The 15,472-nt window shown below is 39.5% G+C and overlaps 1 protein-coding gene and 1 long non-coding RNA gene across 2 annotated transcripts in view; both read right to left on the reverse strand.

Moving 5' to 3' along the window:
• The window catches only part of cubn (cubilin (intrinsic factor-cobalamin receptor)), a 139,345-nt gene that overhangs the window by 115,571 nt on the left and 8,302 nt on the right, over positions 1 to 15,472 (reverse strand). The window contains exons 7-14 of the mRNA XM_051410208.1: positions 15,116 to 15,242; positions 13,806 to 13,974; positions 12,952 to 13,083; positions 10,977 to 11,072; positions 6,530 to 6,654; positions 4,776 to 4,968; positions 916 to 1,034; positions 198 to 432 (exon numbers count right to left, since the gene is read on the reverse strand). Of these exons, the coding sequence (XP_051266168.1) occupies positions 198 to 432; positions 916 to 1,034; positions 4,776 to 4,968; positions 6,530 to 6,654; positions 10,977 to 11,072; positions 12,952 to 13,083; positions 13,806 to 13,974; positions 15,116 to 15,242 (1,196 nt within the window). The remainder of the gene's footprint in view (positions 1 to 197; positions 433 to 915; positions 1,035 to 4,775; positions 4,969 to 6,529; positions 6,655 to 10,976; positions 11,073 to 12,951; positions 13,084 to 13,805; positions 13,975 to 15,115; positions 15,243 to 15,472) is intronic.
• On the reverse strand, positions 8,056 to 10,869 carry LOC127369190 (uncharacterized). The gene is made up of 2 exons (XR_007886025.1): positions 10,673 to 10,869; positions 8,056 to 8,266 (listed from the first exon to the last, which is right to left on the reverse strand). It is a non-coding gene; the product is annotated as an uncharacterized LOC127369190 (long non-coding RNA).

A 15,472-nucleotide genomic window follows, 5' to 3' on the forward strand; every position in this document is an offset into this window, starting at 1 on the left:
ATGTCAGCTGGGCGAAAAATTTCGTATTTTCTAGGGGCCCACTATGAGCATGGCAAAAATGTTTTTTGTGTGTATAGGACGACTGACCTTTGTTATGGTACAAGCTCGATACCTTGACTTATGTTTTTTCTTCTTCTGTGAATATATGCATAATACCTTACTCATTAACTAAACCAAACCAGAACAAACATGCCCACCTGGCTCCTGAGACTGCCAAGCAACTGTGAAGCCACCAGCACTGACAGAGTGGTCAGAACGAAACCAAAAATACAGTGAATTGTGGGAGCTATAGAGCTCCTGTGGGTTATTTTGGCCACAGAATTTTCCGATCATGTAAGCAGATGCGCTGTCCCCATCATGAATCTGAAGGAAGTCAAAGTTGCAGTTGGTGCTGCTCTCCAGATGAAAGAAAGGAAAGGTAATACGCAGAATCTAAAGAAGAGAACACACAGGAGCAAAGGATCTCTGTCAATCTGCTATATTTAAAATTTTATAACATCTGCTATTGCTAACAATGTCTATTTCTCAAGCATTCACTTGTTTATTTTTTCAATAAGCAACCATATGTAATGTAATTGCACAAAATCAACTGTAGTGCTTCCAGTGGGGTGTTACCGGGAAAAGTAATGTGATCCCAGCAATGTTTACAACATGCATGAGGATGTTTTCTGGACCTTGTTTTCTGGTCCTATGACTGAATTAACTTAAGGAATTTAAAAATAAATGTTTGAGTGATTGAACAACACAATAACATCAAGGGATGATTTATTTGTTAAATCAAGAGATCATCTACAAAGAGGCATTTTGTTAGCCTTGAGGTTCAAACAAGCTGACTGTGCACTAGCTCTCTAATGAATGAATGAAATTACAAAAAGAAAAGGAAATCTCTTTTACCGAAGAACCACTGCAACTGACCTTGTTTGCATCAACACGGATCACCCAAGCACAGCTGACCTGGTGATCGTATTCATCATGACCTGGGGTGTTAGGGTAACTGAAGGAACCAGCGGAGCCAGTCAGGTGACCTCCACACACTGGAACACACATACATGCTTAAAGTAGCACTTGGTGACAGCAGACCAATTATATACTTTGCATTAATACCGGACAAAACAACACAAAGGGCAATGGATGGGGGGTACTTGTTATTGTATGTTATTCTTTTTGTCCAAAAAAGGCCATAGGAAAAAATAAAGAAAATAAAAAAAAGCAATTATGATCAAAATGAAAAAATATTCTTACATGCCATTTTTAAATGTCAGGTAGGTCTAAAGCATTATGTTTACTGATAGAGAATTCTTGCTGTTAAAGTACACATTTGCCCCTACATTTGGTCTTTAAATCAAGGTTACTTTATTTAGTTATGTAAGTCTGGGATCAAAACATTGTAACTAAACCTAAATTGAGTGACTAGCAGTGTGGGATTTCAGCTCCATTAGAATGGGCAAAGGGAAGCTGATTACGTGGCTGTTGTGTAGAGCTTCTAAACAACATGAAGTAGGAATTACAGTCACAAAATATTACATCATCCCATAAGAAGATATAACTATCACATCAATGTAAAACAGGTTTTGACATTCAAAGAAAAACGTTTATAACATTCTACAAACTTTACAATACATTTACCCAGAGAAAAAATATGAATGAAGATAATTCTATACTTAATATAAGGATTGATTTAGAATAACACAGTTTTGTAGGACCTTGTTGTCGTCTCATCATTACAAGAGACGCTTTATCCGTCTCTTAATTCAACAGCCATCATATTATTTTTATTCTGTTCCACCAGGAGAGTTTTCAAGGCCTCCTCTTTCCCTTTGACCTTTTTGACCCAGGAGGGGAGGTGAGACTGTGGTGCTGATAGTCTCCTGCACAGAGAGCCTGGTTCTTCTCTGATTCTCAGATGGGATCTCTAGGTGTCAATTTGTTTTATCCTCTTTAACAGAACACTGACTCCTCCACAGATCAGAATGACACTCTACACTCAGGTTTTGGGAAACGCTTGTTGTTCTACAAAAGATGGGTTGATAAGTAAGTGCCTTTTTGATTGTAAATCAGGGTTCGATATCCCTGAAATGTGTTTACATCTCAGACAGGTTCACGTCCAGAGAGAAACTCCTCTGAAATCCACATCTGGTCTCCTGTTACTCCTTTCCCTTTCCTTTAAGGTGATTTATGAGGTCCATTTGCTAGTGGACATTCAATAGATAGCAGAAACAGCATTTGCACTGATATAGATTTAGTTCTAATTTAGTACTATTGTATGCCATCCAGTAATGTTTGTCTGATGTTCCTGTCTTCAGATTGGACTGAGTTACAAAATCATGTGTAAAATGTCTGAATGTTTGATGGAGCCACAGTGCCACCTTTTGGTAAGATTCTGGTATAGCGTAAGGTATTTTCAAAACGGACTTTGTTTTATAATTATGTATTATTCCAAACAGTAAATGCCTGACACATAATTTTTATAACAAGGATTAAGCTAGCACTATACGAAATATGTACAATCCATCAGTGCTGCTATATATGCATGTTTAATGATTATGATTTAATGATTTTAATCAGTTCTACTTTTCCTTTACATCAAGTAATAAAACATGTGAAAAAAAAATGTGTAAAACATATATATATAACTATATATATATATATATATATATATATATATATATATATATATATATAAATAAAAGGAACAGACTCCGGTCACTCCTTCTCTTCTGATCTCTTCTTTTCTTCTTTCTAAGATCCACTCGTTATTTACTCTCGTTCTTAATTTTAATTTCCGTACTTTACTTCGTTTTTCGACACGTGTTGATTTTTTCCTCAATAACTTGCGGTGCTAAAGTACTTTTCTAAGTACTTTTATTTTGAAAGCTCAAGACACAAACGAATTTCTTCTTTTATATTTTTGCAGTCTTATCGTCAAGTATTGTCACCTGATTCACAGAAAGTGAATTTAGTTTAATTCTTGGACCATGACGACGGAGAATTCGCAGGGCCAGCGTTTCATCCTCCAGTTATTTTTAAACAAGAAGCTGAATGAGTTTACAATCAAAACTGAAGACCAACCACTCTAAGACATTCATCATCAGCCAGAAGGACGTCGCAGTAGTTGACTGCTCAAGAAGACGTACAAACGTTTCCAGCCGAACAAAGACATTATTATGCAGCACTCTGCCTCCAACACACTCAAGCGTAAACAAGGGCCACTGGTACCAGGGACAGACGCAACTTCCTTCGGCCTGTTGGATCATGATGCAAAGCCGCAGTTGAGCTAAAAGCCAAGGGCCTGGAATCCTTCCAAGTTCCATCTACAAACAAAGTAGGCTGACTCTCTGGTACACGACCGGATTCACACACATGAAAGAGAGCTGGTGTCTGTCTGTAAGCTTTGATTCCCATCTTTTAAGTTTAAGAGAATTTTCGATTAGGGCCTCGTAGTTCTAAAATTTACTCTCGTAATATTTTAAACTTACTGCCGCATCGCAAAATCCACCATCGCTCCTGAATCACCAAATAGTAATAATTCATATATTGTCCACATATTCTGTTACTTGTTGTCATTTGTTTACATTATCATTTCATACTATTTACTCTGCATTAGTTTAGTTAATAAACATATATAACCGTATGTCCTTGTCGGTGCAGGTTTGATTTGATGCGGGGAAATCGATGAATCCTTTAAAAGAAATCACTACTTCAGAACATGAGATTGAACTAGGGTGGCCATTCGTCCGGCTTTAGGCCGGACAGTCCGGCTTTTAAATGCCCTGTCCGGCTGCAGGCACAGCCTTAAGCCGGACACTCATTTGTCCTCCTTTTGACAAAATAACTAAAAAGGTCGCCTTTTGACACATTACCTCGTTAGTTTAATACTTATTGGCTAAAAATGTGTGTCAAAATAAGTAATTTCATTGGTTCCATTTTCGTCGTGACCTATCAACACATGGCTAATTTTAATATTCAAATGAGCCATGGGTTGATTCGTCACGATCACCACAGTTGCTACCACCAGGCTGTCAATCAAGCTCTCAGCGACAGAAAACGTAACGTTAGCTAACGTCAGTTGTTGGACTGAAATTCTGAAATTGCTTATACTCATATGTATAGGCAAAGCCTATACATCTGATACAGAAGGTGCTGCATTTTTTTCCCCCTTTATCTATCCAGATAAAAACATTAAGAACAGTTTCTGTATGATGTTTATTAGACCTATGTAATCTGAATTGGAAGGGCACGTTGTCATGAGCTGTATCTTGTATATTTATTATTAGCTATGTGGTATGTGTATGCACCTTTATGTAATCTGGTGGAAAAACATTACAATTTAAAACCGGATCATACCAAACAAATATCTGCTTGCGTGTCCCCCTGTATGCAAAGTGTCCTCCTTTTTGATGTGAAGGAAATGGCCACCCTAGATTGAACATAGATTATTATTACAGTAGCTAAACAAGGAGGTGGTGCCCCATTTACTAGTGTATTATTAATCTTCAGTGATTAATTACCTTTATTATTAAGTAGTGTAACCCCTACAGTTTATACTCTATATTATTATAAGGGTAATATAAATAAATAAATAAAATATTCAATAATAATGTTAATGTCTCATAGTCCCCAAAAGTCTAACCAGCCCATCCAATCCCTGAATTTCTTCTTAGATCCATTCTACTCTCTTTACCTTGTCCTTGCTATATCTCCACCTCCTTTCAGTCCATCCCTCCCTACTTCTTCCCTTCTTCCCTTCCCCCCATATGTTCTTGTCCTGCCAATACCTTGCTGTGGGCTCTGGCAGAATTGGCCTGTCCACTGGGCAGTGCAAGTACATGTGAATCCATCAATTCCGTCGTTGCAGGTTCCTCCATTTTGGCAGGGATTGCTCAAACATTCATTGAGATTTTGGTCACAGTTCACTCCTTGCCAGCCAGAGTTGCAATTGCAGATGTAGCCAGGAGCCACCGTGGTAGCCTGTGATAGCAGAAATGCAGTTGCCAGACATTCATGAATTTCTTACAAAGAGATTATTCTTCAGAATATAATGAACACAAAAAGATCACGGTAGGTGTAATCAAGCATTCAATGAATGATTCAGACTATGGCTACATGGACTGCAAATAATTTAAAAAAGGGTATTTACCTGAGTTTGTGTAAAAAATGATTCATGAGCAAAGCAAGCTTTTAATTCACACATATTTGTTGATGGGATCAATTAATTGTTGGTTTTGAGCTTTCTGGGGAATTTGTTGACTGTAAGAATGTATAGAATATTACCAATCTTATCCTTTGAAGCTATACTATGTAACATTTCCTCATTAAAATGAATATAAACACAAGATCTGAATATTTTGTTGAGCTGTGTACTCACATTATCACAAATGTTTCCAACTATGTTCAAACCTAGAGAAATCTGTCATTTTATTTGGGAGCCAGAGCTTTCAATTACCAAGCTCTTCTCCTGTGGAACCAGCTTCCAGTTAGGGCTTGGGAGGCAAACACCCTCTCCACATGCAAGAGTAAATGAATGGTAACTGAGTGAATGTATGTGAAAGGGCGAATGGAGCATATAGTGTAAAAGCGCTTTGAGTGGTCGGAAGACTAGAAAGGCGCTATACAAGTACAGGTCCATTTACCATTTGCCATTTAACTTCAAATTTGGTCAGTCGGTTCTTCCATTTAGCCATGAAACAGGAAGTTGTCATATGATCATCCCACTCTGAACACATCTACATGTCAATAGTCAGATATATTCATAGCGGCAACAGGAAATTATATATTTCATACTTCCATGGTTTACTTCTAGCAGGTTGATTGGCTCCAGCTGTAATTTGGTCAGACAACCCTTAAGACATTGATGATGATATGTTATGAGTGTCTGTTTTTCAAATACTGTTGCCGTAGCAAAGAGGTAAATGTTGTTATTTCCTTTTTTACAGTTGATGACAGTTTTGCGGGGCTAAACATCCTCCCTAATTCACGGAAATTGGCATACGTGTCAAATGTCATGTAGTTTTCGCATTTGATTTTGGTCTTGTGCATGGGTATGACTCTATAGCGCCTCCTCGAAAACTTCAACAAAGCAGCCCCAGTGGCACGTTTTATCCAGATGTACAAAAATTGGTAGGCACATGCATCATGTCTATACGTAAAGCAAAGCCTCTTGGACCTATACCCCAAACCCAACAGGAAGTCAGCGATTTTTTAATTAGGTGGTCTTTTTTGGGCGATTTGCATGTGTTGTATTTTAACAAACCCCCCCTTAGGAATTGATCAGGTCGACTTCAGATTTGGTCAGTGGATTCTAAAGACTATCACGATCAAAAGCTGTGCTATTTGTAACGTGTGTGCATCAAATGGTGTGCTAGAAGTTGTCATAACTTCAGTGTTCTTTGTCCAATCTCAAACTTTACTGGCAACAGGACATGACAGTTTTTTATACTTGTATGTACTACTCCTAGCCGGTTGATCAAAACCTGCTGAAAGACCCTTAAGACGTTGATGATGATACATACACACAGTCACAAACACTTACCACACACTGTCCATTAATACAGGGGTTGTTGGTCTGACAGATGTTGCTGGTCTCGGTGCAACCAGTTGGTCCATAACCATTGCCTATGTAGCCTGGAGGGCACGTACATATGGGGAAGCTTGTACCTGTTGAATGTCAAAGGTTTGAGTGAGAAACCAGTGAGAAGAAGAATACATGGTCATGTCCCACATTGCACATCTCACTCTTGAATTTCACTTTGTGGTCATCATGCAATACCAGATGATCAGGGAATTTACCGCCTACCGATTGTCTGTGGATTTCTAAATGCAAGATAGCTGCTTGAATGGTAGCAAGAAAGGCAGCTCACAAACATATGCCCCTTACTTCAAGGACATGCCTTACCTGACATGATGCTCTCTCTCCCGCATTCTCTTCCAGAGAAAGCTTTTTTAAACACTGAAAATGGATGTCCAGAGCAATGTTATATGGTATAGCAGTCTTTACAAGCACACAACCTCTGCATGTTAGGTTACAGTTAGCTAGTTGGATGCCACTGCTTTGAGAAAGATTCTGGAGGAGGTAGTCGCCAGACAGTTGTGTGACTTTCTACATAGCAACAGCTTATTTGAGGATTTCAGTCAGGAATTAGAGTTCATCATAGCACAGAGAGAGCACTGGTTAAAGTTAATAATGACCTTTTAATCGCTTCCGACAATTGACTTGTCTCTGTACTGTAAGAACATTTTTTTAAATTATTTTTTTGGCATTTTCATGCCTTTACTAGATAGAACAGCCAAGGACAGACAGGAAGGGTGGGTAGAGACAGAGGGGGGATGACACACAGCAGGGGGCTGCAGGTCGGATTTGAACCCGGGCCGCTGCAGCGACTCCGTATATGGGTCGCCAGCTCTACCGACTGAGCTAACTGGGCGCCCCTTACTGCTATATTTGACACCATTGACCGTAATATTCTATTACAGAGGCTTGAGCATCTAATCTACAAAAAATGTAGAATTGAATTTAAAATCCTCCTCCTCACCTATAAAGCTCTTCATGGTCAGGCCCCTTCATATCTTAAAGAGCTCATAGTACCCTATTACCCCACTAGAACACTACGTTCTCTGAATGCTGGGCTACTTGTGGTTCCTATAGTCTCTAAAAGTAGAACAGGAGCCAGAGCCTTCAGTTACCAAGCTCCTCTCCTGTGGAACCAGCTTCCAGTTGTGGTTCGGGAGGCAGACACCCTCACCACATTCAAGAGTAGGCTTAAGACATTCCTCTTTGATAAAGCTTATAGTTAGGGCTGGATCAGGTGAGTCCTGAACCATCCCTTAGTTATGCTGCTATAGGCCTAGACTATCGGGGGATTTCCCATGGTGCACTGAGCTACTCTCTTCCTCTCTCTTTCTGCACTCATTCATGTCCCTTTAATGCATGTTACTAACTCCACTTCTTCCCCGGAGTTCTTGTGCTTTCTCGTCTCGCAGGTTCTCATGGATCCTGGTGGAGCCTCCTGCCATGGTCCTGCTTGACTGCCATTGCCAATACTGTTGTTGCTGTGCACCTCTCTCTCTCTCTCTCTCTCTCTCTCTCTCTCTCTCTCTCTCTCTCTCACCCCAACTGGTCGAGACAGACGACCACCCACCTAGAGCCGGAGGATCTGTCCTAGGTTTCTGCCTTTTAACAGGCAGTTTTTCCTTGCCCTTGTCGCCAAGTGCTTGCTCATGGTGGTACTGTTGGGTCTCTGTAATTAATGTTAAAGAGTTCGGTCTAGACCTGCTCTATTTGAAAAGTGTCCTGAGATAACTTCTGTTATGAATTGGCGCTATACAAATAAAATTGAATTGAATTGAATTGAATTAATTGGCATTAAAGGAACCACACTAAGCTGGTTTACCTCCTATTTATCAGATCATTCTCAGTTTGTACATGTTAACGATTAATCCTACATACACACTAAAGTTAGTCAGGGAGCATTATTATTAGGAATCACTCTATTAACTTTCATTGTGATGCAGTGATATCTATCAATGAAGCTCGATGAAATGAATCAGTTATCTAAATTACAGACATGTCTTGAGGACATAAAAACCTGGATGTCCTGCAATTTTCTGATGTCAAACTCAGAAAAGTTCTTTGTAGTAGTTCTTGTACTTGGCCCCCAACACAACCAAGACTCACTGTCTGAAGATATAGTTACTCTAGATAACCTTGGCCTCTAGCACCACCGTCAGGAATCTTGGAGTTATCTTCGATCAGGATATGTCCTTTAATTCCCACATAAAGCAAACCTCCTGGACTGACTTTTCATTTACGTACATTGCAAAAATTTGACACATCCTGTCACAGACAGATGCAGAAAAACTAGTCTATGCATTTTTTACTTCTAGGCTGGATTACTGCAACTCCCTATTATCAGGCTGCCCCACGAGTACTGACAGGAACTAGGAAAAGAGATCATATTGCTCCTGTATTAGTTTCTCTGCACTGGTTCCCTGTAAAATTCAGAATAGATTTAAAATCCTCCTCTTCACCTACAAAGCTATTTTTGGTCAGGCCTACCCTATTACCCAACTAGAACAATGCGCTCTCTGAATGCAGGGCTGCTTGTGGTTCCTATAGTCTCTAGAACAGGAGCCTGAGCCTTCAGCTACTAAGCTCCTCTCCTGTGGAACCAGTTTCCAGTTTGGGTTTGGGGGGCAGACACCGTCTCCACATTTAAGAGTAGGCTTAAGACATTTCCTCTTTGATAAAGCTTATAGTTAGGGCAGTTGTGGCAAAAAATTACGTATTTTATGGGGGTCCACTATGACCATGGTAAAATGGCCCCTCAGGGGCCCATAAACTGAACCCCCCCCCGGGGCCCGTTACACCAATATGCATAAAAATCGGTACACGCGGAGATCATGTCCTGACGTACAAAAAACACACTTGGAGCCATATCCCAAAACCAACATGAAGTCCATTTTGGATTTAGCGGTAATTTCTGCTGATTTGCAATTCAATTCAATTCAATTCAATTTTATTTGTATAGCGCCAATTCATAACAGAAGTTATCTCAGGACACTTTTCAAATAGAGCAGGTCTAGACCGAACTCTTTAACATTAATTACAGAGACCCAACAGTACCACCATGAGCAAGCACTTGGCGACAAGGGCAAGGAAAAACTGCCTGTTAAAAGGCAGAAACCTAGGACAGATCCTCCGGCTCTAGGTGGGTGGTCGTCTGTCTCGACCAGTTGGGGTGAGAGAGAGAGAGAGAGAGAGAGAGAGAGAGGCAGAGAGAGAGAGAGCGAGAGACAGACAGATTTGCACCCCTTGTATTTTAACAAACTCCTCCTAGGGATTTGATCGGACTTCAAATTTGGTCAGTTGATTCTAAACACAATCACGATTGAAAGTTGTGCTATTTGTGACTTTTATTCAGAGGGCCTATCCATGACATGGTGCCAAGTTTTGACGTTTTGGCATAAAAAAAGAAATTGTCGGAACTTCAGTGTACTTTGGTCAAACAAGTGCATCAGGGTGCAGATCGAGTCCTGCCCTGAACACATCTACATTACAATATTTAGATATAGCCAGCGACACCTACTGGCAACAGGAAATTTTTTTTTTCTTCTACTTCCATGTTCTACTCTTGGCAGGTTGATCAGATCCTGCTGAAATTTGGTCAGAAAATGCAAAATATATTGAGGATTTTTCATGATTGTGGTGAGGTTTTGTTGAAGGGCGTGTCCGTGGCGTGGTGTAAATTTTTTATGTACCAGAACACACGAATTTGCTATAACTTGAGTGTACATTGTCCATTTGGCTCCAAACTGCACTGAAAAGAGTCCTGCCCTAAACACGTCTATGTGATAACATTCAGTAATAGTGATAGCGCCACCTAGTGGTGAAAGGAAATGTCTTTTTTTTCCTTTTATGCATATCTACCAGCAGATTGACCAGATCCAGCGGACAATGACATCTTATGAATCTTAAGAATTTTCGTAGAACCATGTTGCCATGGCGATGCAGCTTTTGTGTTAACATTTGAACAATTTCAACACTTCTACATGAGAATATTCAGATAAAGTGATAGTGCCACCCACTGGCAACAGGAAGTAAGCACTGCCAAGTGCTTGCTCATGGTGGAAACTGTTGGGTCTCTGTAAATAATTTTATAAGGAGCACGGTCTAGACCTGCTCTATTTGAAAAGTGTCCTGAGATAACTTCTGTTATGAATTGGCGCTATACAAATAAAACTGAATTGAATTGAATTGAAAATTGAATGAAATACCAAATTAATAGAAAATAACATCCACTCATATAGTATTTTGTTGCAGCTTAACTTGTAATTGTTAAATTACAAGTTAAGCTGCAACCCAGCGCCGGCTACTTTGCATCACCAACCGACAGAATAAACTGCAAATGGCAAGCCAATTACTTAAATTCTACTTCATTCAACTCAAGGAGTCCGGGGAAATCATGAATGTTTGTTTTTACCTGGGCTGGAAGAACAAGTTGCTAATGGGTGACAGCCTCCATTGTTGCTAGCGCAGATATTGGTCTGGGAGCATGTTCTCCCATCTCCTTCATAACCTGCACAAACAAAAATCTAAAATCAGGCAGATGATTACAGTTTTTTTTAATTTATTGTTACACTGGTCAGGAGCTTTGATCATGGGGCTGCTTAAAGAAAATAATAAAAATAATGATTGAACACTGCAAGAATTCTAGCACCCACTACAAGTTCCGCAAGGATCAGCTAGTCTGTATTACATCATATATGTACAGTCAAGCCGAAAATTATTCATACCCCTGGCAAATTTTGACTTAAAGTTACTTTTATTCAACCAGCAAGTTTTTTCTTGATTGGAAATGACACACGCATCTCCCAGACAATAATAAGACGATGTACAAGAGGCATCATTGTGTAAAAAAATATTTCTCAGCTTTTATTTACATTTGAACAAAAAGTGGCATGTCCAAAATGATTTATACCCTTTGCAAACTGCCACAGTCTATGGGAAAAAGTTCTATACCATTCCAAATAGTCCAAGCTGTTCTAAAGCATCCTAATTACCCGGATTCATTGGGAACAGCTGTTTTATTCAACTCAACAGGTGAAAAAACAGCAGCTCTCTGCAGTTGGTTTGTGAACAGTCATGGCTAAGACAAAGGAGGTCACTGAGGACCTGCGACTGCGCATTGTGGCTGCTCACAAGTCAGGAAAGGGCTATAAGGCCATATCTAAATGTTTTAGATTAGTTAAGATTAGATTAGATATTCCTTTATTTGTCCCACAGTGGGGAAATTCCAATGTAACAGCAGCAAAGTGGATAGAGAAAAAAAACAGTATGAAATAAACAGTAAGAGTAGGGAAATAATAAAAAACACTACATACAAGAGAAAAACCAGTAAGAATCAACAACAACAGATAACACAAATAACACAGAAAATAGTAGCAGCAGCTGCACATGGGCAATAGATTGCACATTAATTATTGCACATTACTATTATTATTGATGCCGAGATGGGGGGGGGGCAGTGCTGGTTGTTGAACAGTCTGACAGGAGCAGGAAGGAAGGACCTATGATATCTCTCCTTCACACATTTGGGGTGAAAGAGTCTGTCACTGAAGGAGCTGCTCAGTTCATTTCGAGTTCCAGTGGCTACAGTGCAAAGTATTATTAAAAAAAAGGATACGTTCCGCACTGTGGGAAATCTCAGAGGACGTGGTCGGAAGCCAAAAGTGACACCTCTGCTGGCCAGGAGGTGAGAGAGGTGAAAAAGAATCCAAGGATCACCACCAAGGCCATCCTGGTGGATCTGGGCTCTGCAGGTGGCAACGTCTCAAGGAAGAAAGTCCAACGAACAATGCACACTGCTGGGTTCCACGGACACAGACCAAGGAGGACACCACTTCTCCAGAAAAGGCACACAAAAGCCTGCTTGGCCTTTGCAAATGTTCATCTGGACAAAGAAGAAGACTTCTGGTCTTCTGTTTTATGGTCAGATTAAACAAAAATTGAATTGTTTGGCCACAATGATGTATCCTTCATCTGGCATAAAAAAGGAGAAGCCTTCAACCCTAAGAACCCCATCCAGAAATGTTTTTTCCACAATGATGCCTCTTGTACATAGTCTTATTATCTTCTGGGAGACACCTGTGTTATTTCTAATCAAGAAAACTTGCTGGTTAAATAAAAGTAACTTGAAGTCAAAATTTGCCAGGGGTATAAATAATTTTGGGCTTGACTGTATATGTAATTTCATTGTTCATGTTCACAAGCAGTGTGTGCAAACAAAAATGGTTCCATAACTTCCAGTAAACACCAGAGGGAAAAAAAAAAAAAGCTAAAAGGACAAGCATTAGTTTCAGAGAGAGAGAGACTTGAGTGGAAAAGAGAAAGTAAGTAGTTAGAAAGTTAAGTCGTCATATATAATAGTAAACACTGTAACTTTTCTCATCTCATACCTGGAGGGCAGGGTCCACAGTGGAAGGAGCCCATGGTGTTCAGGCATTGGACCATGGGAGTGATGGAGCAGCCACCATTATTGGTCAAACATTCGTCTACATCCTGACAACTATAGCCATTGCCATGCCAACCTGAGACATATTAGAAGTCATTCAAAAAATGTTTTCATTTATTCAGGCTATGCATAAAGCCACATTCACATGGATAGACAAAAACTACAGTATGACATGGATTTACTTTTTCAATTGTGTGCATACACAAGTACAAACAGAATGTGGTTAACAAATTCTTGCAATATTTTGTTTTTCTTTGCAATTTGCTGTCCACTGCTAGAATGTGATATTGTCAGGAAAAAAAATCAGGATCAACACAATTTTAATAGTATGAAAATTTTGTTTAGGAAAAAATAAATTTGGGCACTACTCAGAATCAGAATCAGAATGAGATTTATTGCAAGGTAGGTTTTTACACATACGAGGAATTTATCTTGGTGCAAGTCTCAGTCATACACATTCATGGATGCACAACATCCGGAGCAATTTGGGGTTCAGTATCTTGCTTTGATATGCAGCAGGATCAAACCCACCAGCCTTCTGATTAGTGGACGACCCGCTCTACCTCCTGAGCCAGAGCAGCCACCCCAAATTATAGAAATATAACGATTGGTGGTACAGCAGCTGATACTACCAGACAGCAGCAGAATGAACAGGCTGTAGTTGGAATGGGCACTGCTATTTCATACTATACTGCGCTAAGACTCCATTAATGCTTCTGGTCTCAAAGTAAAAAAATCAGTTAGCCAACCCCAACATTTGAATTACAGCCCAGTATGAGTTGTGTCATTGAGTGTTACCAGCAGGACAAGCTCCACAGTAGAAGGAACCCTGAGTGTTATAGCAGGAAACTGCAGGGTTGGTGGAACAAGGTTTGTTGGGTAGGTTGCACTCATTCACATCAGCCACACAGGCCGGGTTCCCAGCTGTAGTCTCCCAGCCACTTTCACAAATGCATTTGTATTTAGGCTTTATTGGGAAAAAAAAGTCACAATGTAAAAACTCTGTTAACCAAAAGCATATCTACAGTAAAACAGAATCATTGAAATACAAAATTAAACAATCCTGAATTTTGATATAAGATCAGTTGTTTGCATGCCATGCAGGTACAATGACATGCCCAAATTGAAAAAATTTCTTTTACTAGTATTTCCAATTTACACATCTACTTCTTGCACACTCTGTAATCTCTCACTTAGCATCACATCACAACATAATACAACATTAAAAGACATTTGGAATGGAATGACATGAATGCACCAATGTCTGCTGTGTTTTATACCTTACGATAAATTACTGAAATCATATGGTTTGGAATGAAAACCTTCAGAGTACTGGGCCTTATGGACTTGATGATAGTACATAAAATCACTTACTGCTAATGAAGCTTCAAAACTTTACTGAGTATTGATGCATTCAGTCTTACATTGTGACAAGCAGCAAAATCTTATCTCTATTGGTAAATGGTAAATGGACCTGTACTTGTATAGCGCCTTTCTAGTCTTCCGACCACTCAAAGAGCTTTTACACTACGCCACATTCACCCTTTCACACACATGCACTCAGTGATGGCAAAGCCCATCAAACAGAATCTAACTCATTCATACACATTCACACACCAATGCATGGCATCGGGACCAATTTGGGGTTCAGTATGTTGCTCAAGGATACTTCGACACGCGGCACCAGGAGCCGGGGATCGAACCAACTAGGGGGCGATTAGGGGACGACCCGCTCTGCCTCTGCGCCACAGTCGCCCTATTGCTCTCCCATAATAAAAATATCAATATTGCGGTTTCTGTATAGCTTCACAGTCCGGAATTAATTTATCCATGTAAAAGCTTCAATTATATTGTGCCATATAAGTATACAAAAAATACAATTAAGCTTTTGTTTAAGAAAGTACAAATAAAAGAGAATAAAAGCTTTTTCTTATTACTATTATTAGTCCACTCAGAGGCATAATATTAACTACATTCAGTATAAATTACATGTAACACTGTGTATTTTAACTCTCTCTGTTGATAACAGGTAATGTGGATTCTGCTATATATTTCTTGAATGAATTATATATTATATATATTTATATATATGTTAAGTGACTGCTTACCTGTCCAGGTATAACTCGGTCTGCATCAATACATGTGCCATGTACACACAGGTCCTGTCCTCCATTCCTGCAGTCATCATAACGCTCAGTACAGCGACTCCCTGACCATTCTGGAGAACAGTTACAACTGTGTAGACACAGAAATATTATTACAATACCAAAATGGTAGATGTAGTACACAGTATGATTCATAAATAAATTGATCACTAACAAGGAGATGATAATTAAGGCCTCAAACACGTTTGATCAATTACCTCTATCCAGTGTGGGGTAAGTTACTTTAAATGTAATGTATGTAACAAATGTAATATATTAGAGATTAATAGTTACTTGCATTTGAATAGTAAGGAGTAGGTA

Source organism: Dicentrarchus labrax, unplaced genomic scaffold (assembly GCF_905237075.1).
Source record: "Dicentrarchus labrax unplaced genomic scaffold, dlabrax2021, whole genome shotgun sequence".
Taxonomy (NCBI): Eukaryota; Metazoa; Chordata; class Actinopteri; family Moronidae; genus Dicentrarchus; species Dicentrarchus labrax.